This window comes from Dendroctonus ponderosae, unplaced genomic scaffold (genome assembly GCF_020466585.1).
Source record: "Dendroctonus ponderosae isolate FM_Combo_2020 unplaced genomic scaffold, Dpon_F_20191213v2 Dpon_F_20191213_8, whole genome shotgun sequence".
NCBI classification, from domain to species: domain Eukaryota; kingdom Metazoa; phylum Arthropoda; class Insecta; order Coleoptera; family Curculionidae; genus Dendroctonus; species Dendroctonus ponderosae.
In genome coordinates, this window is record NW_026019016.1 from 5,454,935 (window position 1) to 5,482,616 (window position 27,682).

The following is a 27,682-nucleotide window of genomic DNA, read 5'->3' on the forward strand; positions in this document are numbered from 1 at the left end:
AAACGACGATCATTTTTCTAATTTCATAGATAACAGAAGACTGTATTTTTTCTACATAACCCCCCCTGACTTTAAAGCTGGATCCGAACCTGGCAAAGTTCTGCTGATTTTGTTGAACTTTTTAGATTGACTTGCTGAAGATACTCACAATTTCCTTACAAATTTTAGTTGAAGATATTTTTTAAAATGCCGATTAGTGGAACAGTTACAATTCCAGCGTCTTATTGAGATGGTTTTTCGTCGATAAATCTTGAAAAAAATGCGTTTTTAGTGGTTAAATTGGCAAAACTAGTTAGTTATTACCTAAGCATTTTCATCACGCTTTCAGCCATAGTTTTAGAGCAGTGATTACCTCTAAAACCGATTTTATAAATTACTCCCAACTTGGTTGATTATTTAATAATCTGTTAAATTTTTTTAAGGTTTTGTCCTATTTTGCCTGTATTAAAAATTAAGCGAAAATCGTTGTGATTTTGCTTGATTTTAATGGAATTTCAATGACTTGTAAACCTTAAAGGAATCTGGGAAATGACCTATCAAATCCTCGATCGGAAGCGACTCAAAAGAGATCTTTCAGCCCTATTAAATACGGTTTTGGGTCTAATCCGCAAAAGGAGCTACTGTGTGAAGTGGCAAAAGCCTCTTGACAAGTAAAGATTAAGAGAGATTCAGGTAGGATTCGATCTAGGCATGTTCAATTGCACAAAAGCTCTAAAAAATTAAAAGATAACATTTCGGGTGGTTTTGGTACTTTTTACAGCTGGACCGTCGCTTCAGCCGTCATCCCTTCAATCATTGCTCGAACAAAGCAAGGATAACGATCCTAATTGGGCTGTTACACCGAATAAACCCTAATTACACATGAAAAATCTGTTAATGTTCGTGATTTATCGTGTAGCGATCCCGTTACATCCGTCCTATAATTAAATCCTTCGGGAACGGCAATCATTTCAATTATCCAGGACACCCCGCGCTCCTGCAGGATACGCCCTTAGTTGGTTGGGATGCGTTGCCTTAGTAACGCACAGGTGCAGGATAACAGGAATCTCGTAAAGCAAGAGCCGGAGGCTCAAAAGTTTAACTGGCTGATGATAGTTTGAGTAAACTGGAGTCTATTTTATGGGTATTATTTTTGCCGCTTTCTACGGCTTTTTTTCGGAAAAATGTTATTTCTTGTCTTAAAATACATTTGGGAAATAGTCTTGGGGCACTAGACAGTCTTGTCCACAGCCTGGGCAGTGGTAAGAAACTAGATAAAAAAAGCAACCAAGCTTTCGACCATTTTTTATTTTTGATTTCTTGATGGCTACAATGAATCTATGGAGTTAAAGGTCATAAATCATCTTTTTAATTTCCTTGTATGAGATGTGACGTCATGAAAATGTTATATTATCTCGAAGTTTTTAACTCCATAGGCTCATAAAAACTATTGTAGCCGTGAAGGAGACAAACAACAAAATTGTCGAAAGCTTGGTAGCTGAAAAGTTTGTTTCTTACCACTGCCCAGACTGTATCCCCAATAATCTGCCCATTTATTTGATTTATTTGCCTTTTATCTATATTCAGTTAAAAAATCATTACCTTAAAATACATTTGTCACTTCGTTGGCTAAGGTTTTAATTTTTGTGGGTTGAAATCTTCCAAAAAACATTTAACCCCTACTTTGGACGTAAATACGTATCCAAACGCTTAAAATTTACGTGTTGAATTTGCCGTAAATTTTATTTTTACTCAATGTCGCAAACTCAAAATATCAACTTGGGGGCAGTGTTTGAAAAGGAAAACGAGTTAAAAAAAAACGTCTAATTCTACGAATTTCCTGGAATTTTCGAACATTTGCCTACTCAATCGCGATTAAATTTGCTGAAAAAATTATAAAAATTAATCAGTTGGACAAAATCAATAGGGTTCGTCAATCTTTGGAAGGTTTTCACGGTACAACTCAAGTAGACGTTGAAAAATAAATAACACTTTGATAAAATAAAAGACTATTTGATGAAAATCGGTTTGGGAATAGTTTGGTGAAGCGTTCATATAAATATGTTCTGGTCACTTTTACTAGAACTTCCCCTATTATTGTTTTTTAGAAAACAATTTCAAGAGGGCACTGGAAGCTTTGACATTGGCAGGCCCAATCAATGGACCGAAACTATGCAGTTGTCAAAAAGACAACGGTTTTTTTACATTTTCAATGGCATGGTTTTGGGGGAAGTTCGTTTAAAACCGACCATTCCTTTTCGTTTTTTGCAAGTTTAGGCATATTTTGACATTTGATCACCAGCCAATTAAAAATCCCTTTTCAGTCGCATCTGTAGGTAGTGTGGGTTGTTGCGCGTTTTTTTGTGATACTGCCCCTTTCGAAATGGAGTAACCAAAAAAAAAACACAAAAAATTTCCGGTCTGTTCTCATAAATCAAATTCGAAACTATTTTAATAATCGTTCACAAGACGCAAAAATCGTTAAAATAAATGCCTTTTTTCCGCCTGGCTAAATCCCGGTATAGCTCTTTTAATTAGATGGCTATAAATTTCGGTTATTTATGGCCTTTAAAGGCGAAGGTTAATGTGGGCAGTCACCTATGTGAACCTGCCATTGATCCTACACATGTAAAACTACCATCATCCCCTTGATGGTGATTTTTTTCAGCAAGTTAACGAACGTATGAGATTCTTCAGGCATTTTGCAGCTTGTTTGCTTGCACGTAATATCCACTCAACTCAACTGTTGCCGTCGTGTTATTGTTATTTTTAATGCCGTAATCGTGTTATCAGCACATTTAATTCGAGACTTTCGACGTAATACTAGATTTTCCAAGAGCGCCAGGCGCATCAAAACCTACAATCAGCGCTTCCCACGGTCTAGAAAATTCACTTTGTGTACGAAGTTGTTTTTTTTTGTTGTTGAAAAACAGCATTTTCATTCCGAACAACAACGGCAGGAAGTGGCGTTTTCAAGCCCAATTGCCACACATTTCAATAATCGCATTGGGCAATTGCGTCGAACGCAACAACATCCCTCAGCCCCTAAACGATGGAAATTAATTTAAATTCGCACCTTTTCAAGTGGGGCTCTTTGTCGAACGCCTGTAAAAGACCAACAATCACAGATAGACGAATGGGGCGACAAAAAGATTATTTGCGACATTACGGGGTTTCGAACAATGCGCCGGCTCAGGTTACAACGGGATTACATGGAAACATGGGGATAAAGCATCTGGATTTACAGGGATGGGCTGGAGCCAGCAAACATGTTATTGCATTAGAGGGTTTTTCAAAGTATGCAGTTGCAATTTCTGCTTGATGCTTCTGGGCCTGAATTGTCTGGAAAACCAGGGCACACTGATTGTATTTCTTGTTGTTCAAAGTTTTCATGAAGTCAGTTTTTATTCCATTTTTTCCCGGTCATCGCTTGGAACCGTACCGTAGGTATCTAAGGCTGTTGTGTAAAATAATTTCTTTCTGACGTTGTGGCTTGCATCTTCCCAGGTCTGTTCGCTTCTGGACAAATATTTTTCTGTTTGCCAAGGTTTCCTCAATAAAATTCGTGTCATTCTGTAATCTGGAAATGCACGTTAGACGATAGACGTACTAATCCGAATCAACACGTCCAACAGTTGCGACATCAATAACGCCAGTGACGCATATTAAAGGCCTTTAAGCCCTTGACAATGCACATTATCAACTCCCATCTTTTGATGGACTGTCCCTCTGAGCACCAGATCCGGACTTTACAGAAATCAAATAAAACGAATCAATTTCTTAAAGACTTTTACCCCCTATGTACTTATACATTCGATATGTACCGTATTATATTGTATAATAAGGATCGAACAAAACTAATGTTCTAGGTATGTGGTGTAATTAATTTCTAATACATAACGTTGTTTATTATTCATTAAAATTAGTGTTAAATACTCCCGTAACTAGACTACGTAATTAACTTTTATGGAAGACAGACCATGGCGTATGACAAAAATGTTGCAATTTCATCGAGCTTCCCCTATAATCACAACGTCGAAGCACTTTATATATAAATGTAAGTAAGAAAACGCGTGCTCGTTAATACCATTCATTGCCCATGAAAACTGAATGGGAATATCACATAAATGTCATATTTATACTTAGTTGTTTCCAATACAAATAACTGAGTTAATTAATTATAATATATAGGTATTCATTGACACAATTACAGCCAAGTACCTACAGATTTACAAGAAGTGTTCACTTCACTCCATCCTCAATCCGCATAAATGATTCTTCCGGTATAACCAGATTTCAACCTCGTTAGCTCGAGCTTGTGTAGCTTAAAATAACACTAGAAAGTGCGAAATTTATTGTAAAGTGCCCTTATGCAATGTGAATAAAATTGCGCCCTGAAAAGGCAAATTGATAAAATCAAAAAAGATTTAAAGTTGCATTTATCTCACAAGAGAGTTGAAAAGTTAAAACTTTTTCTAACCTATTATAGAATATTACTTCATAGTCACAAATACTCATTAACTCGTCATTAACGCTTTTTTACTTATTCGCTAAAATACTTTTTTGTTAAAAAAATAGCAACCATTCGTTCTGCAAAAAATATGTTTCAATAAAAGTTGGATTCAGTGGAAGAGAAAAAGTAGCGAAGAAATCGATTGGTCGGCGGAGTTTGAAAAATCAGCAATTGAAGTATCTTACTATTGCTACTAATGGTATTGCTATGCGGAACCTATTGGAACCCATCCCCTATTCCATGGTGTTGTATTGGACGTTCTTCACTTTGAAGTACCGAAAAGCGCCATATCCCGCTATTATAGCCAAGGCTACTATTGCCAGGGTGGAACCCACAGCGATAGGGGTAGTTTCACTTCTATAAAAAAACATTTGCAAACTGTCTGGAAGGTTGGGTGAATGCGCCCTACCTGAATCCTCGAACGTTTTTGCACTGAAAGGATGTGGAGAAGTTTTCGCTCTTGTACATGAAGGCTTGCACTTGAAGCATTCTAAGTAACAGGGTTCCATAGACATCCTTCGGAGGATGATCAGCCGGGTCGGTTTTCAAATTAATGTCCACTTCTTCGCAAAGATACGATTTGCCTACCGGCGTAGGCACAAGCGTGCTTTCGTTGTACAATCGCAAGGTTTTATCTGGGGGAACCAAAAATATCTAGTTTGCAAATCGTTTAGTGAGTTATTCGGGGACTACCTCGCGTTTTTATTCCATGGAACTGAGGAATGTCGACACTGGCAGTCAAGGCCACGTTCTTCAAGAACCAAACCTCGCCCCCGGGGGTCTAAAATCGAAAAAAAAATAGCTAAAAAACTAGAGATTTAATTCCTTACCTTGGCAAAAGCCATTGTAATACTGTAGCCAGGCCAGACAATGGTCATGACGACTGATTCTTCTTGATCGCACTCCCCTACCACCATGGCGTCTTCTGGAATGAACGAATCTGCTTGCGTTTCTATGCCATGCAGCTTGAATTTCACCTAAAGCAGATTTGCGGTGGGGTTCAAAGCAAACTTTAAGCGAGCTCGTTGGTTACCTCCACGACGGCATCAGTCTTCAACAGAATGCAGGTGGTGTCAGTTTTCCGATTGATCACTCTGTATATGGCCACTCCACTGTCTTCTTTCGGCGATTTCGTCGTCACATTGAGGGCGCTTACTTGCGGGGCCACTGTGGCTTTCAGTCGAGGTCTTGTGGTTCCTTTGTTGGCAAGGTCGATCGAATCTACCAGGCTTGATAGTGAAATGCCTGCAAAGGAGGGAAACGACTTTCCTTGAAATGCCCACCTTGTCTAATAAAGCCAACTAAGAGAGCACTGAGGCTGCCTGTTACAAGTAAAAAAAGACCAAGATTGAGTGTGTGTTTTACATAATTTCCAACCGTTTAGAAAGCCATCACTTACATAGGGCGAAAAACTGGAAATAAACACCCACAAAGCGAGCCATTTTTCGGGTCAGAACCGCTCAAGACCACATGGACGTTTAGACTGGACGCTCGCGACGCTCATTTGACGGCGGATATCGGCCATTCTAAGTTCCCACGCAAAACCCTTCGTTCGATATCAATAAGGGGGCGCATGCGGCTCTCTAGGGCCAATGTGGGAGATGGGAGTTTCATTGATGCTGGCTTTTCCAGCCTTGTGGATCAGACGATGTGAATCCAGATTTAGAGCCCAAAGGCCGTTGAGAAAACGCCTGAAAGCCTGTTGCTCATTAATGCGATATTTATTTCCCTCAGCAAATAAGCAGTCGACCCGAAGTGGGATGTCATCAATTTGAGGCTTGAGGGTTTGCTATGTGCGGTGTTACTTAGGGAAGGCCGCCGGTCTTTCTGGCTTTCCGAGCTCGTTTCTTGGGGCATTTAGCCCTTTTGTTCCCAATTTCAGATATCACCTTGACCTGATGCAGTGCGACAACAGGATCACTCTTTATTTATCCTTGCCCTACCAATCAATAGGTATTAGGGATGATTTCCGGTTTTTTCCCTAATAGGATTGCGCGTTATGTGATAAATGAGTATTTGCTTCTGCATGTAAATTCCATTATATGTTGAGCTGGAGTTAATAGCTTTTGTGTGTTTTCTTCACAAGTAAAGCGCGTTAATCGATTTTATAGTGTGTTTTTTAACAATCTTTCGTTACAACTTACAGTTCTGAATCTTTTGGCGAATGCACCAAAGTGTATTTCCTATCGCTTGAAACAGGCTTCATCCAGGCCCTAGCTGCAAGTGACTTGACCGAGTCTAGTGCTTGCAGTTGATTCTAGGGCGCTTCATTGTGTTTAGCCATCGAAAAACTGATGATAAATTGATATAAAATATAATACACACGCAGCCGCCCCCTGCTCCTGTCACCTAGCCAATGACGTAGCTGGTTTGCCCCTAACTAAGACGTACGTTCTAGGGGCGGCATCGCGGGCTGGGGGAAAACGCCGACAAAGGCTGGTCGTGATCGGTCAGACAGCGGTTGGCTTCAGGGCGCGCTTGCCAGACGGCCCTTGATTTCTGTGAATGTTCCGAGTTGGGTGATTTTTTCAAAATTTACCTCAGTTTTATTAGATAGGTTTACTCATTTGAGTTGTACTGATTATACTTGTGTGCGTTAGCAAAGTGGCAGTTTCGACTGGCAAAACGCAACATTGGTAAAACTTAGAGCAAGTACAGCTCGATGTGAAGCTGTTTTAAAATTTAGCTTATAAAATTTGCCTCAACCACCTCCCGGTTGATTATTTCGGTTTTGATGTTTGTTTACTCTGATTTAAATAATGAATTCGCAATGAATGGTTTGACATTTCGGCCACGATTCATCACGCCGACAACGTTGCAAAGTTCTGTTCGCCCAGCCATCTTGTGAGACTCTGAAAGTATGCTTTTTGAGGTGTGTGTTAATTTTTAGGCAAAATTTAGTGAAAAGGGTGATTTTATGGGTGAGTCAATGATATTATGCACATAAGGATGTATTTGGTTTCATGTTTAGTACCTAGTGTGGACGGAAATAGCGAAATCTCGGTCGAAAAGTGTGCTCCTGTCACAGCTTTCACTTGGCCCGTAAATATAGAGAAATATCTAAAATTGTCTAAATTAGCGCAAGAGGAAATTCGAAACTTCGGGCCTTTGCCCCGAATCGCTCCAGTTCAGCTAATCAGTTAAAGGTTTACTATTGATGTTTCCTATCGCTCTTTTCTGTTGGTGCGCTAGAGGTCAACCCTATATCTTTGAAGGAAACCGTTTGTCTTTAGAAATTCATTGCTTTTCATTATTCCACCACTTTGCAAGGGCCTTTCTGTTAACAAAACATCAGTTGGCTCCCTTCCCGTTCCGCCTTTAAAAGCCCCGGATGGCTGCTTTTTTCAAATTAATCTCATCTACCTGTACAGTCTGCACAGGCAGGTATTCCTTGGCAAAAGAGATATCACAAAATGACTCATCGAACGTCGAAGTTTCTTCATATGGCTTTGCCTAAGGACGTTTATTGGTAACCAGAATCGAAACTTGCTACCAGATAATGTGGTCGATATTTATGTTACAGGTGATTTAGTGTAAAGAGGCATTACTTATGTACACTTTGATCGACGTTGATAGATTTTTCCTTCTGTGTTCTGTTTGATTTACTTTTAACAATTGAAAGTGGTTTGTCAACACCCGGCGAGCTTTTTTGTTATTTTAGTTGATCTCATCATCACTTTCTATTTTGCATAAGGGTGCATGAGTGACAAAGATGCAACACACTATAGTGGGGCCATTTGTCACTCAGACAACCTCAAAATTTCACGCTTTAGGGCCTGCCTGTGAAAGTGGTATTATTTTAACTTTTTGTGGTCGGACCCCGCTGTCTGCTGCCTGCGTTGTTGTTTTTAAGAAAGAGCCTGATCAAGTACTAATTCTTAATGCCCTCGGTCGCTTAAACTAAGCTAATTAACAGTTTTTTCTGCGGCTTATAGTTGGAAATCGATAAAATACTGTTGCCTTTTAACGGCCCCTTGTACGTAAAGTGGGGCTTGCTAGCTACTGCATATTAACGTGATATAGCGGCACACCTCGGAACGGTGTGGTCCAAATAATAACAGCCAATTAAAGTGTCATAACGCGATTTCGTCGAACGACATAACAATCAGGAACTCAATTACTTGAAACTCGTAATTGGCAATATGCATAGATAAGCGTTCACCACTTTTCGAAAGGAAGGTCTAATTGACCAGCGATCGCCGATTGTTTCGTTATCAACTAGTCGAGTCGAGCATGTTAAGAACTGGTGGATGCACTTTGCTTATGGAAAACGATTCGTTTCAATAAACAATTGGTGTTTGGTCCTTACGTTTCACTAGCACTCATGGCTACCGTCTTCATACATGTGTCGCCCTAATCGAACACAACTGTGAACTTGCTATGTATGCGTGGTAGCGAATAGTTAGGCCCAAATTCGCACTACAATTCGTCCGCAAAAACCTTAAATCTTGTCTTTATCCCCATCCATAGAAAGCAGAAAATAGGCCTTTTTTTCAGGAAAACAGTTTTACGTGGGAATGGGGCTGACCTTTGCCTTGCCCTTTACCGGCTTTCAATCAACTAATGCAAGTCGTTCAACCTACAGGCGCGGATTAGTATCCTCATCGTTACTAATTTAAGAGTATTTTAGGAGTCGATGTAACAGGTGTGTGTAAGCACATAAGAACTAAGATGTTTATGATTCATCTACGGTCTCCCTACTTTCGATCATTATTTTTAGCAACAACGTACATTCACATGTGGGCACTTATAGTTTGGCGACCCATTTCATTGGCATTGTTTTGGTTTTTGGAGCACGCCAGTCGATTATTTCCGCAAATTTGATATGCAACCGATAATTTGCCTGTCTGCAATGAATTTGTGGACGTTTATTTTAATTAGTATAGATGCACAATGTTAATGGTGATGTTTTTGTTGTTGTTCTAGGTAATGTGAAGTGCTGGGCGCGACCGCTCCTTTAACATCCATCCCGGCCCGGTCGAGATCGTCATGTCGACAGCCATGCGATCGACTCTTCAGACCGTTCCTGAAAGCTTGGAGGTAAGCCAATGGCCAATTAGGTACCAACTTGGAGCGCGCTTACCTCTCTAATACAAACTTTTCAAGCAATATTGAGCAACATTATCAAACTGGAACCAATTAGATCTTCCGCTTTGGTTCCTTCTGGGTTCCATTTTAACGGCATTGTCAATTAGTGTGGCCTATTCAGGCATCTAATGAATGAAGGCCGCGCTGTGAAATTTGCTAATTCAGTTAGCGGGGCCGTTTTGAGCATTGTTTTTTTCTGTTTCAGGTCACAAAGCCAAACACAACCAGCCCCGAATCCACCACTATCGCGTCCACTAAAGTCCCAGCGAAAGCAACCGGCGAGGTTGTTGCTACGAAGACTTCCAGGCCCTACAACTACGCCAGTTCCACCAATAAGGTGAGCGCTTTGTGATTGGGGCCTTTGCGATACCACATCAGTTTATGTGATTGGTTATGGGAATCGTTTGGTGGCAGGTTTTGTGTTGCCAGTTGCCACTGCCGATATGTCGATGTCTAGTTTCTAAGTTGTTTCTTTAGGAAGGATGATTATGCGGAGTGTCCGGAAACTAGACGAACAGCCGAAGAACTAAGGCTAAATCGTCTTAATAGATTTGATACTCTGTGGGTCTAGTTTCCGGACGTCCTGTATTAATCACCCGGGCGATGATGGTTCGCTTCAATCTCCTGCCGTACGTCCATCCATGGTTTCCGCAGATTCGATTCCTGGACTGAATAATAGATCAAACCTATCGGATATCGATCAACTTGTTTACCTGGAACTTGGACATTACTTGTACTAAACCAGCTAAAAATAGAACAAAGGGAAAAAAGCGTGGCTCTCGCCTCCATTGCTTTGACTCGGTTTAGCTGGAATGATGAATGCAACTGTTTCCTTGTTAGCGAGTCGTAGTTGGGATTTTAGAGTCTAGACCATCCACATGCCGCTGGTTTCCGTCAGCAATTCGTTGTTGTTGACGCATTTAATCCCTTTTTGTCGTTAGGCTTTGGAACTAATTCCGGTACATGTAATACATAATGGACGGTCTTCAATTATGGACGACCGTCGTTCACCTAAAATAAGTTATGAATGCGTCAATGTCCAGTATTGATTGGGATTACGGATTATTTTCGGAGTTTCTATTGTTTTTCCGATGTAAATAGTTGATTAGTAGTTTACTGAGTTTATTAATAACTGAGTTATGTTTAGTCGTAAATGCGACTGTTCGAAGTCGCTCGTGTTATTGCACTGGCAGAAAGGTATGTCTATTTGCTCAGTGATAAGTGGTAAGAAGGTCGAGTTTTTCGTAAATTATTCTCGCAGCAATAACTGCACTTTTTGTTCTATTTGTTCTTGATGACGGCGGGAAATATGGTCGGTTTTTGCTTTCTCAACCAAGCCCACTTTTTAAATTAAACATAAGATAATGTATATATTTGGACTAAACAATCGCATTTGATAGTCATTCGATTCCGAGTTATTTATAGGATTATTGTAGCTTTTATATTTAGAATGTCAACCCCAAGTTAATGGTACGGAAATAATTCACGTGGATGTTGTTCGATGTAATCTAAAATGTATGAATGATGACCTTCGGAAATATACACTAATGTCGCAGGAAGAAGTAGTATCGAGTTTTTTCGTTTAATTCGTTTCTTTTGTTCTTAGCCTGCCCTGTATGGAGTAAACGCTGTTCCTTTCGGAACATTATAGTGGCGCATTCACCATAATGTCCTGGTGCCATAATAAAAAAACTTTTTTGGTATTTGAAAGTAACACTGGCGTGGCTTATGTTGTGGAAACCGCAACACCAATCAGCGCCTGTTCCCCCACGGTAATTAACTGAAATATTGCAAAAAGTGCGCTCACTTTCGGGCAAGGTCTGCGCTATTACACATACCGGCCAACTATGACCTCTATTCGCTAATTAGCGACTAAAGCCTGTACACTTTGCTGATTCTGTTGTGCAAAACTTCCGTTAGAAATGTGTATGGTGCATTCGAGGTTGCTGCTACTACCATATCGGTTACCTTTCAGTTGAGCCACGTCAAAGCCCTTTGTCATTGTCACTGTCATGCCAAACTAATGTACGACGTGCATGACATGGCACGTGATTGGTTGGTCTCTATCGGTCAGCCTACCTGTTAAGGTAAAGCAGATGAGATCATTATCATCATTTTAGGGATAGGGATCTTCAAAGTTCTAATTCACCTGGTTGGCCCAGTTTTATGCGATTTGTATTATTATTTAACAATTTGGTAACAGCCTTCGCACCAGTTGCGATAAGAGTTTCGCCAGCTTAATGTTTTTGGCAATAATTGACGCAAATCAAACAGAACCTTCCTACATGGCACCAGTATTGTTTCAATGTTACCGAATTGTCAAAATTGATTGCGCTGTTAAGACGTTGAGTGTGTGCTAAACGACCACATGGGAGGATTTTTGACTTAGCCAAGTTGATTTATTGTGATGAGCGCGTGATTCTGACGTTTTTTATTTGCCATCTACAGATCAGAGATGAAACTAGTCAGGTCTTCATGGCACCTATATGTATTGATCGCCACTCAGCGGTGGTTTTCCCAGAAATTTCTCTCCCGTTTCAACTTGAAATCCTTGCATTGTTTGCCTAGGGCTTCGCCCCACTTAGCGAGCAGAGCAATGCAGCGGTTATGCTATTTTTCCCCGAAAAAATAATAATTATAACCTCGTCCCTATAGTTCACGGCCGTATCAATTCGCATCCTTTTTCGGCCTCTGTGTTTGGACTTGCCTGTCTACACCTGTTTGCACGTCTTTAGGCAAATACTGATTACATTCAGCCACTGTGAACTTAAAATTAGATTATTTTATTGTTCTTCAACAACAATGCCCCCCCTCTTGGGTCGCCCGTACCTCATTTGTATGCGGTTTTCGCCCCAGCCTCATTCCATCGTTCGTACTGCTGGTAAACTGGTGGTAACCCCATTTCGGTGCGACCTCAATTGGGGTGTTGAGGACTTTTTGGCTGCTGTTTATGTACCCGGCTGGTGGAAAGGAGGCTGTGAACCGTCATTTTGCGTCGTTTGTTTTGCGCGCGTTTCGGCAAGTTGGAAATCGGTTGCTGCAGGCACGAAGCAGTCGCGTTGGCTTTGCCGCAGGAGTGCGGCGTCGATCCAGTTTTACTCCTCCAACCCTCCCGAGAAACTAGTTTGTGTTCGGCCGGTTCGGATGCGGACGTTCTTCGGATCGGTGCTGGTTTTTTAGGAGCTCAGTGTTGTGGTGAAGAGTTTTTCACGCTCAATTTGCCATTTTCGTAAGAGCTTAGAGTTGATGGTGCGCTAAGTTTAAGGCTAAATTAGAGTTAATGTTGGATTTGCTGGTTTTTTTCTCCTAGTTTTCAATGTCCGTGTATTTTAGTCATCAGCTAAAATGCGCCCTGTTTTGGCATCCCATTCTCTTTCGGGATTTGTATTTACTTTGACGGAACAACGCCTGGTTTTAACCAGCGAGGTGAATCCATTCGAGTGCGCCAAAGTAAATATTTTGAAGGTTTTCCGGCTGTAGTACCTAGGCAGGTATTTTTAAACACTGTAAGATTGCTTGGGAAGGAAATATCCCGCTTTCGTACACATACAGTCAGTTCTTCTTGAATTCACTTGCATGCCATCAATACCGTACAGAATGTTTTTAAATGACACGCACTGTATGTATGTACATACGAATTGGACAAAAAGTTGCGTTGGGGTTTGGAGGCTTACGCGTTGAGCACTATCAGTCTAATGAGGCATGACGTTGACCTTTGCTGTTCGCGATAAAAGCTGCCATTGAAGAGAACAAGTTCAGTTGTTTTTCGCCGTCATAAACCTGTTTTGCTGCAAAAGTGAGTCCATTGAAGCCCATCCAGCAAAATAAATAAACAAAAGCATATCATGTTGTTTCTAGCTGTTGATGTTGATGCATATTCACCACGCAGCTGTTTAATGACTCATTTGTCGACTGGTTGAGCATTTTTATGGCGATTTTTTACAGTCGATCAATAGTGCATGATTGTAATGCAACTTTGACCTTCACATTATGCTTAGAAAATGCACTTCTTCCATGGCCTGTAGAATGTAAGAACAAGTGTGTTATCGTGCAACATCCCCGAAACTTTTCTTCTCGTCGCACTTTTGATCATGTTTGGGAACTGCCCTTGCGAGCAAATTAAGGACAGGACAATCGCATTGGACGATGCACGTTGCGTATTGTTGAAAAACACAACAATGGAACCGCAAACCGTTAGAAACTCGCATCAAAATAGTGATTTTTAGTAATCCGCACATGGGAATTAGTAGTGCATGATATTCTATATAGCCGACCCAGTTGAAACCTACACTTAATTAGTCGTTTTATGCGATCAATTTTACTGTTTGGCCATTCAGAAGTGGCTTATTATGGCGGTTTCGCGGCTTAAGCAAGATATTATGAAATATGCCGATTACATGGAATGTTATGTACATTTCATTTGGATTACTTTAACTGGGCTTCGTTCTAACGATCAACGTTGTTAGAAATTGACGTAGAATAGTTCTGCGGTCTGGAAAACCGGCGGGTTTTAATATGATTTCAATAATATTTACTCTAATCCAAGAATATATATTCTTCATCTGTTTTTATGACATTCATACAGGATGGACCAACGTCTGTTTACGCTCGCGTCGGAAAATCACGGGCAAATCCAACATTTAACTGTTTTTAGTCAACGTAGTCGCTCACTTTGCGCACCTCATTCTAAGCCTGTATGCGTTTAATAGGCATTTGATCCAGTGCGAAGTTAAGGCGGCCTTAAATTCAATGATAAACGAGGTTTTACGGCACTTTAAATGATGTTTGAGGCTTCCACGCTGGGAAGTTGTAAGTTGGACGCGGCGGTGGCGCTGAAACAAGTCAGCACTATTAAGCCACAGTACAGCGTTAAAGAGCAGGTGGGTTGTTGGACACTGAACTGGATAATGCGGGAAATTCACCTGCTTTTTCCAGTTTACTCCACTCAAGCCGCACTTTACGTAGAAATATGTTTCCGTTTCATATCAGTGCATCAAGGAATTTGAAGGCAACATTGACCTTCCATCACCTAAGTCGAAGCGCGATAATCTAATGGGTTTTTGATACCCTTTCCAACCTCATAAACTGCTGATGGTAAACAATGCTTGGAGCATATCGGACCGTTCTCCTCGGAATTTCGATATTAAATTTATGCCTGGAAACATCTTTCTTCGCTCGCATCGCTTACAACCTCCTGGTCACGGGACCAATCATTGTTGTTTCCTGCAGCCGATTAACATAAAAAACCAGATGATGCGTCTGTTGCGTCGCTCCAAGTCAACGGCGGCGGCACAGAGCGAAAAACCACCAATCAAAACGCCCCAAGGGCAACACCATCACTATCACCATAATCACGTGGTGCATCCGCAGCACAATCGAAATAGTGGCGGCCTTGTGGTCAACATGGTAGATGGCGTGCCTGTGGTGGTTGGACCAGGAATTGGAAAAAACAAAAAGGTAGCTCATAGATCAGAATTATCCACCCGTGTATTTTGAATCTCATATTTCGAATGAGTTTTAACTTTTCGCCGTGCCCCTGTAGCCGCACCTGCCTAGTCGAACAGTCTTCACTAGTTTTGGTCGCAATATGTGAGAGGGAGCAACATATAGGGTCGTCATGGATACGCAGCTCTCCTTGTCATTCCGGCTGGAAATACAAGGGCAGTTTAATTAATTACTAGCAGCTTAGAGTTTTTTGAGAATTTGAACAGATTTAACACATTCGGAATAATGTCATTAGCTCCCCATTGCAGGAGCTAAATTTGGAGGATCGATAGCGTAAAATGTTGCAAGTGTTTTTCCACTGCAGCATTTCTCTGAATCCTTCCTGCACACCTTTCCACTGCTCAAACAATGCAGTTAGCAAGTTTTCTGTGTAAGTTACCGGATTATTTGCCGTTCCGCATTTGGAACGATTCGACCTTTGGGGCGGGGAAACTGAACGTAATAATCTGGAAATCGGCTCGGCAAACTCTAATAAATCGGGCAGCTTTATCGCGCAGCACTGTAAAGTTCAAAGGGCACCAGTTTGCTGTCCACGTTCCTGCTCGTCTATCGTTGTGCAAGCGAAAAAACTAATTGAATTTTGCTCACGGGAGGAGCAATCAAGCCGTCTGCGCTAAATTGAAAACGGCAATTTCCCCAGTAAACTTCGTTTTGGTTTCCATGATGATCGGGCCCCCAACATCGGCCGGATGTGTTTCTATGTTTGAAGAAATGAAGGCGATTTAATTTTTATTTATCCTTGATCTGTGTTGTTTTCATTTGGCGGATGTTTCAATTGGAATTGGGCGGATGTTCTGAAACTGTGCAAAGCCGGGCCTGTCTTTTGAAGGAAGAGTACGTGATCGTGCCACGTCGGGTGTGCGTTCGGTTTCCGTCGGAACCCTGATCCGTCGAAAGCAGGACGAGATGCCACCAGGGTCGTACTGAGGTACCCAGGTTTACTAAATGTTTGTGCAACTGCAGTGCTTTAAATATTTCTAGCTTCATTTTAGTCGACGTTCCTTTTCGAGGAACATTTCCATTGTCGCACTATCAATTTCGTTTCGAGTTGGAAACATTTAAATTAAATTGCCCCAGTATCGGGTCGGTTCGCATTCGACAGGTAGCTTCCTTTAGCATATTGACTATAAATAGGCGTCGTATCTCACTGGGTAACTGTCGGGGGAAACTTCATTAAATCGAGCGGAAACGGTTGGAATGGCTTGGAGCTCTCTATTACGCAACCGTCTGAAAACTGATTATATTTCTAGACAGAAAAAAAAAACATCAAAGTTGCAGTGATTTTTTTCCTAAATGCTCTCGTTCGTTTCAGTCACATTATTTGCGCTCATTGGGTATTCGGCTGCTTATTAGGCAACAATGACACATCGCACTGTCTAATTACGCCTATCGACAAACAATGGATGATCTGATCGGAAATTTTAATAATATCCTGTAGATTGACACAAGAAAGTATCCATTAGCGAATTATACATCTGCAGATCCGAGTATGTTAGTTGATGGACTTTTTTTCATTGGTTTGCCGTGCGGATTTTTTAAAATCGTTTAATAACAAAAAGCCGCAAACTAATTGGTGGTTGCCTATCCTTATGAAACAGACACCGCATGCAACATACATTTAAACAATTTAATAATCCGATATCAACCAATTACGACCTTGCGACGTAACAGAACCTTATATGACGCAACTTGGCAACACATGCATTACCATTACCGAACCTTCTACAATAATAATCATTAGCAATTTTTCCGTTTTAATTGTTTTCGTTTCGAACCGATGTTGGTTCTGGCGAGCATAATGGCATTTCATTGATATTTGCACTGGCTCGTTATCTACGATGACTATTTAACAACCCGTGATTACTCTTTCATTCGGGGGATTAGAAGTTGACAGTGACTTTCAATGAAAAGTCATCGTCAGTCATTGTCAATGGCGGGTTGAGGAGCTTGTTTACTATTCACTTGAGGGGGACAATAATGTCACCTTTATTGAGGGCACGGTCTTTCTACATTCGATGATGTGCATTCAGGTTCTCATTTTCGTTTTTTTGTTTGAGGTTTTGCCAAATCAAGTAACCTATTTTTTCATAGGAATCTCAGTTGTCGAAATAAAATATTGAAAAGTTGCAAGATTCTCTACTATTCAAAAAAATACATTCAAACATTGGCGGGCGTACATGTGGCCGATCATTTTCGATCACGACAAGCTTAAATGATGTTTAAAATATTTGGCACAGTAATTAATGCGTTTTTTGCGTACATTTCGCCATCTGGGCACGGATGTCTAACGTGGCACTAGAGAACTGTAAAAGTTGAAATTCTCCCAATTTTTGTTTGGTACCCCGTAGCAATATTGGGCCCTACAGTGTATCACTGACAGTGTTTGTCGCTGTGCTTGGAAGGGAGAGCCCTAGACGCGTTGTCATGGAAACATGGGTGTCCTTGTTTCTCCCGCTAACTATACGAGGTGCATTGTAGAATTAATTTTGAGTAATTGACTCAATGGCCATTGGCTGTTGATAGTTTGAGATGAAAATTGTGAAAAGAGGAATTTGTCTAGTGTTATGCATTGACCTTAGCGGTACACCACTGCCAGGTGTTGCAGTAAAGATAAAACCTCGATTTATGAGACCGCGGAGATAATAAGGCAGGAATTAGAAAAGCAATGGTAAGCGCACAGCCTTGAGACCGCTTAATATGTCATGCAATTAGCATTGGTATCTTTTTTCGATAGCGCGGCAGTCGCCATTCGTAGATCGGTCGATTGTTTTGATAACATGATTTTTCTAATCGGAGGGAATCGCGCAAACTCAATCCTGCTGATAAAACAGGTGACCCACCTTCTTGAGTGGATTTTGTGCTCCCCATTGCTGGCCCAGTATCAGTGTCAAAATCCACTTTGACGTTAATCGCGAACTTCATTATTAACAGTTTGCCAGCTAATTAAGTCGACAGGAAATATCGACGTTGATACAATAGAAAAGCCGCAATGACTTTAATAATAGCAGTGTTCATACCAGCATCAGGTAAATGAGTTTTCAGCGAATCCAGATAGTCGCTTACGTGTTATACGTAGATAAAAACGTGCTGTGATAATGTATAGTCCTGTTCAGTTGTCTGTTTGTTGAAATGTGTTTGTATCGTCGCCTTCCTGATGAGACGCGAGCTTGAACTGTCCAGCTTCAGCTTTTCTTGAATTGTTAGCAGCGGGTTCAGTTGTGGTCCGACTTGCGCCACCTTGTAACCAGATCAGTATTTTTGCCTCAACAGAACTAAATAATGAGCCACGAGCAGGGCGCTTCTGAGCAGCAGCAGCAGCAGCAGCAGCACCAGAAAGGCAAGCCGAGTGAGAAAGACCGCTGGACCAGTTTTAATCCGCACGACATCGGCATCAAGATGCTCAAAGACCGACGTGACAAGATCACGAACGGTGGCAAATACAGTGACCGCTACAGAGACACTTTTAATCACGAAGTGAAAGACGAAAAGTACCCATTGAGTGTGAAGTGCCGTGAAACGTTGGATCATCACCGGAATTTGCCGAAAAGTGGTGAAAAATCGGACAGTTCTTCGTCCAGTTCCCGACACAGTCCGAGTTTGACCACTGAGATGATGGGCACACCCAAGGCGATGCCCAGCAACGCCACCAATGACCTCAACAAACAGGAAAATGCCCTGATTGGCTATAAAGCCGTGCCCGATCGTGGGGTCAAATTCCCCTTGTTAACTCCCCATAACACCAGCCCCTCCTCCGGCCATAGGCAACTGAAATGGCCTAGTAGGCGCAACAAGGACGTCAACATCTACAGCATCACTCCATCTAGTGACAGCAGTGCCACTGGCAGCGCTCCATATGGATACCAGCCTCAGAAAGTGGCCTTGAACTTGATCCTCGATGAACCCGTTGCGAACGGATCCAACGACAACACGCTGAGCCATCTGGAGAATGTGGAAACCATAATTTCCAAGCTGAACGAAAAAGAGAAGCAGGAGGACAATTTGCGGAAGTTCGACGAGCTGGTGAAGAAAGTGATCAAGCAGCCGGCGCCAGCGCCTCCTTCGCGCAAAGCGCCACCAAGAAAGGTGCCCCAAGTGGACCAATCGCAGGACATTCTGCGGCCGCCGAAGAGCCTGCTCAATCCGATGAAGCCCTCCAAAGAGATCGAGGATCTGCAGGCGCGCGGCTTTAGCGATGTGGAAACCGACGATAATGATGAGGCGCATTTCAAGCGACATGTTAAAGAGCGGAAAAGCATGGACCATCAGAGCACCGCAAAGGAGCGCAGTGCGGAGGAGCGAAAGAACACTTCACTCAACAGGACGGCCAGTGATGTGCAGGACAAAAATGTGGTCACGTTGAAGCGAAAGCCCCGACTGTCTAGGGACCGGAACAAGGTAATGAATGCGCTCTAACATTTCTTATTTGCCATCTACAATGCCGGGATTGATTGGAAGCGGCCGGAAATTTCTCCAAATTTCTGCATGTTCAAAATTTGGCGATCTAAGGACTTCTTAGACGCCTGTCAATGACAACTCAGATGGTGGGTTTTTTGTGTCGTTTTAGTTGTTATTCAAAAAGTTTGACAAAGCGTGCCACGCCCTCGTTTTTAAGGGGGAACGCAACTCTTAACTTCAACCCTCAATATACAGAGTGTTTGATAGAAGTTTGGGCTAAACTCTCAGTTTCCCCGTTTACTACCCGAATGTTTTTCAAATATTTCCACGATTTGAAGCTGCTGTACGTTTCATTCATATCAAATTCTAGGTTTTTATACAGGATTTGCAATGATATCTCTATCTCGCTCGGCTATCACACGGTGAATTAATAATGACTAATCGGTGTTTGAATTGTTTAGATAAGACATTAACGACTTTGGTGTGCGAAATGATTGGAAAGCGTTCATCGATGGCTACTTGCGTGCATTGATAATATTTTGTATTTTGATTTAAAAATCCGTGTAGCAAGTGGGTGGGACGTGCAGCCCAATCGGCTCATAACCAGGTCATATAGATTTTCTTTCTGTTACCGTTGGTTGTTTACGCGTTAAGCAAACATGAAATGCCATTGTTTCGAACAGAAATCTATTGTTTAAAGCTGACAATGCCAAGTGGGAAATCAGGGAAATATTGCGAAGCTAATCAGGACATGCTAATGGCCGATATAAGTCTGCCAATTAAGGCTAGTAACGAGTCAAATCGGCTCAAACAATCCACTTGGAAGAAGGTGGAATATTGTGTATTCTGCGGTCTGAAAAACACTTTCAGACAAGCTGTTGCTGTAGAACCCGCAATTGTATTAGAACGCTTTTGCCTCGGAACGGCTAAAACGTCCCAAATCCAATTACTTTATCCAGAAATCGGATTAGCATTTTCCCGACATTAGTTGGGGGAAGGTTGTGGGGCATTTGTTTTCCTGGAATTCGCTGTAAATTCCCCACGGATCACCAGGATCGATAGATATTAAAATGCCGGATATGTTTAATGTTACAAATGCAATGTTTCCTGCCGTAAGCCCAACGAAACTTCTAAGTTGAAATGGTTAGTTTTAGGAGGTTTATGTGATTCCAGCTTTTGGTTTCCGAATAAATGACAGCAGTTGATTTTCCTTGACCCTTTCCCAAATTACTCAATTTGGTTATTTCTGGCAAATCTGAACTAAATCTGGCATGTTTGCCACCAGTGAACCGTTTTTGAATAAGAATCCCGCTTGTTTTGACAAGCCCTGATAATAATAGAATTATAATACTTGATTGTGCTTATCTTATCGCGCAGTACATTGGTGCTTAGGCAAATATGCGAGTAATGAAAACGACACTCAAAGGCATATCTTCTGTTGCAAATTCTCACATTGATAAAAACAAAGGCGATTTGCAATGCTGCAAATCCATGCACGAGCGTATAGATAGTTTTACGCAGGAAGTACCAGCTTTTTTAGAACGCGTTCCAATTTTAAGGCATCCTGCTGCATAAGAAGCAGAGACAGATACAGGGAGTTTAATTGAATAAAAATGAGATAGGGCGGACTTAGTCAATTCGTAATGTTATTTTCATCATAAATATGTTGTTTCAGAGCAATGACAACTCAGAATCGGGCGGTGGGCGCAGCAATTCCACAACATCGGCTAGTGGTCGAAATCGGCCGCGATTGGGCGAAGAAGTCACCATCGGCAAGTACAAGCTGCTTAAAACCATCGGAAAGGGCAACTTTGCCAAGGTGAAATTGGCCAAACATGTTCCTACCGGCAAAGAAGTGGCCATCAAGATCATCGACAAGACCCAGCTAACACCCGGATCCTTGCAGAAACTCTTCCGAGAGGTGAGCGCTTTAGAGCTTGAAGAGTTTAATTTACTATTGCGGCGCAATTCAGCAACTTTAACTTAACCGGTTTCAATCAAAACTTGAGGAATTTTCCGTCGGTTGCTGACGATAAGTGCCGCCAAGTGACAAACAGATAAATCATGATTCTTAATCGGATGTAATAGCGCAAATTGTTTGCAACCGGGCCGAATAACAATCATTGAATGATGATATATGCACGCTTTCAAATTAAATAAACAAATAGCGCCGCTGTCGGACAACATTTGTTCAATTCGTGTGTCATGGAAAGATTATTCGCATTAAATTACTGAATTTATGCTTGTTTCAGGTGAGGATAATGAAAATGCTGGACCATCCTAATATAGTGAAGTTGTTCCAAGTCATTGAGACCGAGAAAACCTTGTACCTGGTGATGGAATATGCCTCTGGTGGCGAAGTGTTCGACTATCTAGTGCTTCATGGTCGAATGAAGGAAAAAGAAGCTCGGGCCAAATTCCGGCAGATCGTTTCGGCTGTGCAGTACTGTCACCAAAAGAGAATTATTCATAGGTAAGGCGACATATTCCGAACCGGTTGCCACACGCCGCCCCATCATTAATCCATTCATTGAACTTTATGCAAATCGGTCCATAGTAGCAGAAAAAAAATGTGCTCATTTGCATTCTGATTAAGTAATTCAGCAATTGGTATAGTCGAGGCGGGGAAACAATCAATGCCAGTGGGGTCTTGATGAAGGCTGGCGAATTTGCGCCCCCGTCTATGTAAATCTGCCTAAAGCAGTTCATTGGCGATGGCGACATTGAACAGATTTGCATAGATATAAGTAGGCGACTAGGACTAGGACTAGGACGTTGTCACCTTAGCAGGAAGTGGTTGCAAATCGCCTTGCTGCACGCATTTTTTCCTTATTTCAGAGACTTAAAGGCTGAAAACTTGTTGCTAGACAGTGAAATGAACATAAAAATTGCCGATTTCGGGTTTTCAAACGAATTCACGCCGGGCAACAAGTTAGACACATTTTGCGGCAGTCCTCCTTATGCGGCCCCAGAGCTTTTCCAAGTAAGTACTGAGTCGTTTTGATCAATTATGCAATTGGCATAAAGCGGGTTGGGTCAAAGCAACTCGCAAATTTGGCTATGTTCCATATAAGTATTCAGATCAACGGTTTTTCTAGGGAAAGAAATACGACGGTCCTGAAGTCGATGTGTGGTCCCTTGGGGTGATTCTCTACACGTTAGTGTCGGGTAGTTTGCCCTTCGACGGTTCGACGCTGCGCGAATTAAGGGAGCGCGTGCTGCGCGGCAAGTACCGCATTCCATTCTACATGAGTACCGACTGCGAGAATCTGCTCAAGAAATTCCTGGTTCTCAATCCGGCCAAACGTGCCAGTCTGGAAACGATCATGAAGGACAAGTGGATGAACCAGGGGTATGTTGGGTTAGTCTTTTACTTTTCCGCTCATATATCGGTGTCGTACAACTAGACTTGGTTGGTAAGAGTAGATCAGGTGTCTGAATAGGAAACCTGGGGTAGATTTAGTCGTAGAATACAAATGCATGAATGGGAAACATCCGAAATTGTTTAGTATACTAATTTTTGACTTTCAGATAGTGTTTGCGATGTAGATAATGTAGGTGTGAGCGGCCAGGTGCACTGTCAAATGTTCGGCACTACTTTCCAAATGGTGTAGACTCTTTATATATTTACATTTACCGACTACCGTGCTTCCTTCAGGTAATTGCACGTGTCTCACCATTTGCACTAGTGTTAATTTTTGACAGTACAACCAGTTAATGTTGGGCCACACCGTACTAATGCATGCAAGAAGGACTGAAAAATCATAACAAAGTCACTAATTCAACACTAACGAAGCGGATACTTTTCCAGGTACGAAAATGACGAGCTGAAGCCATATGTGGAACCCGAGGCCGATATGAACGACCCGAAACGGATCGAAGTTCTCGTCAGTTTGGGGTTCAATCGGTACGATGTCGAAAACTCGTTGGACACGCAAAAGTACGACGATGCGTTCGCAACGTACCTCCTATTGGGCCGGAAGAGCATAGACGTGAGAGCGTGTGCGAGAGAAACATTTTTGGATTTAATCGTCTTGTGTTTGCTTCCAGCCGGAAAGTGATGGGAGTCGAAGTGGATCGAGTTTGTCGCTTCGGAACATGGCGGGGCAACAGCAATCGGGTGCCGCCCAACCAACAGCACAAAGTCCGTCGCATAGGGGCGTTCATCGGTCAATTTCCGCCACGCATGCGAAACCGAACAGGAGAGCGTCCAGTGGAGGTGAGTCTGCTTATTGGTCTGGCCGTTTAACGCTTTTCCGCCAACGATTTCCTGTAATACTCTGCGCAGCACATTGTGTTGCAATGTATTACAGGATCTTACTTAATTGCAACTGTTTTAAAAACTCAATGGTTTTGATGTCGTTGCTTGCTTCAAATGCAGTCTGGATTTGGATTGGATGAACTGGATGTTTCTGCTAAAATTGCCTGGACATCTTGAATTACCGCGTTATGATGCAATTATGACTAATACTGAACTTTATTTTTTAATAGTATGCTATTATAACTCAGAAGGTCTTGTTTGAGAGGCTTATAACCATCTATGGAATAATAGCCATAACAACTGGGTGCTTACCGGTATTTTATCCAGGACCAATTCAAGATTTATTCAAAAGCAGTTATCCATTGACATGCATAAATATTTGTGTTCAAACAGCTTTGTCCTGCAATTTCATTGCACTCTGCTCTATTACGAGTGCCAAAGTTAAACATTTTTTTTTTGTCTGTTGTCTGCGTCTTTCCGCGAGAGTATTTGATTTGATTGAGTGATAAATGAAAGTGTTATTGAACTTTTCTAGGTATGCGGGGGTTGGCTTTTGGTACTCCCTTACCGCTGGCAGGTAAAACAAGTTTACAAAATTTACGCGTAACTACTACTACTACTACTTCTACTAACCAGTCCAGCTAACAAAACCAAATTTTAAGTTTTGAGGTCGGTTTCTGGTGGGTTTTGTCGCCAAAAACGGTCTCAATTCTTACATGGTTTTGCCGAGTTGTTAGCGAGTTGCTTGAAATTAACATCTCTGCGTGTGAGCGAACATTGCGATGCAGTTGTAATTAATTAGACATGCTTGAGCTTGTTTTGATTTGTGGTTTTTGAGGTGAGAGTATTTTTGGCAGCAATCAGCCATCTAGCGTTGTATGTAGTGCATAGTGTTGTATTTGAAAGACATTGCCTGAAATACTCTCCACTAGAGGTCGCTACACAATATAACTCTCCTAACTGTTGTTTTCTCTTTTGTTTTCCAGGTGGCACCATAGGTAAGTAGCAGTGTGCAAATTGTTTGCTTTTGTTGGAGCAACGCTGGCATAGATTGAATAACGATTGCTGATGGTGTTTGGATACTTTATAGGAGAAACGTTGAGGGCGGGGCCGCAGCCTCAGACTCCGACAGCACAAAGCAATAATCACCAGAGCGGCTTCAAGAGGCAAAACACGGTGGACAGCGCCACCATTAAAGAGAATAGCGCTCGGTTGAACTCCAGGCCGGCCAGCGCCCAACCAAAGACCATTACGGAAAACAGTAAGTGTTGATGGTACCTGCAACGGCTTTCCAAAAGGTCTTTGCTTATTGAAGAGCTTCAATCAGTTCCATTCGCGAGTTCAAAGGACCAAGTAAAATTAGACGCTTATTTTGATTAGATGCCATTGTGACTTATTTTGTTTAGTTCTACTCAGCTTTTGCAAGCCTTTAAACAGATAGAAACATATTGAAGTGTCTATGTATTCGCGAGTTTAAAAGTCCAAACGCTCCCTGGTGGCTAGAATTATAACTACAAGTTAACTAGTAATTTGACTTTTGTTTGGGTGACATTTGGTGTCACACTGGTGTTTACATCTGATTGTGATTTGTTTTGTTCTAATCAACGTTTGCAAGCTTTTCATTTTCGTTTTTTTATCCAATTCATTCATTCACATTTATTTTTGTTACAATTGCAACTCACGTTTTTCTTGTTTACCAACTCCAATATATAGACAAGTCTCAACTGTCACTCGGTAACGAGTAATTTGACGTTTTGCAGCGCCCCCATCGGTAGTTAACTTGCGAATTGTTTTATGTTATAGACTTAAAAGCAAAGGTTAAAATATGAGATGTCAGGAAATTTTCAATGCTTTCTTGATTTTTTCAGTTAACAATTGGCGAGTAATGTTTACGTTTTGTAGCGCCCCCGGTAGTTGAACTCGCGAATTGTAGAACAGTTTCTTCTATTTCATTCTATGTTGTTGTTGTGACATGTCTGTCTTTTGTCAACCTGTCCTCAGTCTTTTCGAGCTTTTTCCAAATTATTCTGCTGGACACTCGAACGACACACAATGTAGTTTGAGTTCTGTTTCGTTCGAATGGCCAGTGCATTGTTTCTTCTAGTCTCACGTTGACTTGAACCTCACACATTTCATTCTTGTTGTTCGTTTTGTTTTGTCGTATTTTCCGTTTCCATGTTTAGTGTTGTAGCACCCGTTTTATTTTTGTTCGTATTAGGAGTACATGCTTCTTCGGCTAGGGCTCGAACTGTATCTAAGAATACGACGTTATCTTTAGGGACCACGGTGGGTCGTAGGTCGACCATCAGCTACGATGGCAAGTCGGATAGCACCGAGAAAACCAACTTGGCGGCTGATCTACCTAGGTGAGTCTTCTATTCTACTTGTTTTATAGAGCGAATTTTAATGTTGGGAACTAATTGGTGACAACATTTATTTTGGTCACTGTTGGGCCACTCAATGCCCATGATTTATCAAGGCACGGTCGTACAGGGTTTTGAGGGTGATGATCACGTACAACCACGGGTATAGAGGAGCTTTAAACATCGGCAACTGGACGTGTTTTGATGTAGAGATTGATTCAAAATCGGCGTCAGTCCTTTTAAAGGGGTACTTGGAATGTTTATCCGAACTGCCCAAATACCCCCAGATAAGAGCTGAAAAAGAGTGACGCCAAAATCATGTTCACGTCAAAGTTTTCGATGTTTTCAACACATGTACATACAAGAGTATTGCCCCCAGTAGCATGCCTTTAACAGAAACGCCTCCCTAGATGTATAAGTAGACTCTATTACTAACCCATGTAGAAGACTGACGGTCTTTTCCTGATCAAGTAGACATATTGATTAGCACCAAAGTAACCATCAGTTGTTCTTTCTATTGCTAACCGCATGCAGCTCCGAACCGAACGGGGACGGCAGCACAACAAGAAGTGGGGCGCCGTCGACGGTCGTCGCTAAGGGCCACGTCAAGTCGGCGTCGGTCAGCAGTAGCGCGCCCCCCGAAACCCCCATTGCCAATGCTAACGATCCCTTACGGTCTAGGTAGGTGTAGGTGCTCGGCATTGGTTGCTTGACTTGGTTATTTGCTGCAATGTGTTTTCGGTTTGGTCATTTTCAGAGCAGAAAGCCCACTTTGTGACTTTGAAAAAAGTGAAAGTTCAAGTTTTGGTTTTGTTTTTGTTGCTTCCGTCACTGGAGGTTTTGAATAATGCTAATGGGCGGATTTTTGTAGTCGAACAAGCGCCTCGCCTGCAGCCACGCGACAGCAGGCCTTCCCTCGCAACACCTCGTCCCGCAGCACTTTCCATTCGGGCCAGACGCGCCCACGGGCGCAGTACGCCCAGGGAGCGCCGGGGGACTCCACACATGCTCGCCAGTCGTTTTTCGCCAAGTTCAGCCTCAAAAGCTTCACGAAACGGTAAGTGAAAGATTGAGGGGGGAATGGGGCGACTTGGTTTATGGCCCGGGCGCGCTCAATAGTGTTTGGGATTGATGCTTGATTGCAACTGCTACCTATTTGCTAGTTTTAGTGTGCTGTCCAGGTACGGGGGCGTTCGCATGATGCAATTCGAACGCAGTTGAAATCGGTTCATCGCGTTTTTAGTAATACCTGGTCAAAGCCTCAATATGGGATCAGACATTTTCTCTTTATGTGGGAATGATATTGAGCACGGTTGGCTCGAACATGGGGCCTAATGTGCGGTTGCCATTGACTTCACCCAAAAAACCGTCACTCAGTTAACTTATCAAATTTTAATTAAATAAATAGTCATGCGGCTCGGATATTTTGACATCTTCAAGACTGTCTGGCTGTTGCATTAAATCCGAATTGAAATGTGGCCGCGTTAATGCTGAACACGAAGGACCGTATTTATAAACGTTGCTCAAGCATGAGTCGAGCCTCAAGTATGATACTTGGCTTCGATTGCGATTTATAAA

General features: G+C 42.0%; 2 protein-coding genes and 1 long non-coding RNA gene across 21 annotated transcripts in view; 1 reads left to right on the top strand and 2 right to left on the bottom strand.

Annotated features, from left to right (window-relative positions):
• Window positions 1-3,755: 3,755 nt before the first annotated feature.
• LOC109534340 lies at window positions 3,756-6,569 on the bottom strand. Its single transcript, XM_019899988.2, has 6 exons — window positions 5,892-6,569; window positions 5,526-5,737; window positions 5,323-5,469; window positions 5,186-5,273; window positions 4,902-5,127; window positions 3,756-4,849 (listed from the first exon to the last, which is right to left on the bottom strand). Exons 1-6 carry the CDS (start codon window positions 5,932-5,934, stop codon window positions 4,726-4,728), a joined length of 840 nt encoding a protein of 279 aa, XP_019755547.1. The 5' UTR covers window positions 5,935-6,569; the 3' UTR covers window positions 3,756-4,725.
• Window positions 6,570-7,278: 709 nt separating this feature from the next.
• Window positions 7,279-27,682, top strand: part of LOC109534337 (serine/threonine-protein kinase MARK2) — a 25,992-nt gene continuing 5,588 nt past the window's right edge. For 2 of the 19 annotated variants that reach the window (XM_048669352.1, XM_048669356.1), the window contains exons 1-14: window positions 17,682-18,111; window positions 18,356-19,480; window positions 21,156-21,401; window positions 21,733-21,953; window positions 22,319-22,463; window positions 22,579-22,841; window positions 23,292-23,472; window positions 23,531-23,699; window positions 24,277-24,318; window positions 24,728-24,739; window positions 24,832-25,002; window positions 25,960-26,107; window positions 26,639-26,785; window positions 26,976-27,161. In XM_048669352.1, the coding sequence (XP_048525309.1) occupies window positions 18,365-19,480; window positions 21,156-21,401; window positions 21,733-21,953; window positions 22,319-22,463; window positions 22,579-22,841; window positions 23,292-23,472; window positions 23,531-23,699; window positions 24,277-24,318; window positions 24,728-24,739; window positions 24,832-25,002; window positions 25,960-26,107; window positions 26,639-26,785; window positions 26,976-27,161 (3,047 nt within the window). In that variant the 5' untranslated portion in view covers window positions 17,682-18,111; window positions 18,356-18,364. Of the gene's footprint in view, window positions 7,414-9,418; window positions 9,533-9,785; window positions 9,918-12,632; window positions 12,830-14,289; window positions 14,461-14,809; window positions 15,038-17,679; window positions 18,112-18,355; window positions 19,481-21,155; window positions 21,402-21,732; window positions 21,954-22,318; window positions 22,464-22,578; window positions 22,842-23,291; window positions 23,473-23,530; window positions 23,700-24,276; window positions 24,319-24,727; window positions 24,740-24,831; window positions 25,003-25,959; window positions 26,108-26,638; window positions 26,786-26,975; window positions 27,162-27,682 lie in introns of those variants that run through there. The other 17 variants (XM_019899987.2, XM_019899986.2, XM_019899985.2 and 14 more) reach the window with 17 other exon arrangements.
• Window positions 9,417-12,346, bottom strand: LOC125505479. The gene is made up of 2 exons (XR_007282203.1): window positions 10,294-12,346; window positions 9,417-10,243 (listed from the first exon to the last, which is right to left on the bottom strand). It is a non-coding gene; the product is annotated as an uncharacterized LOC125505479 (long non-coding RNA).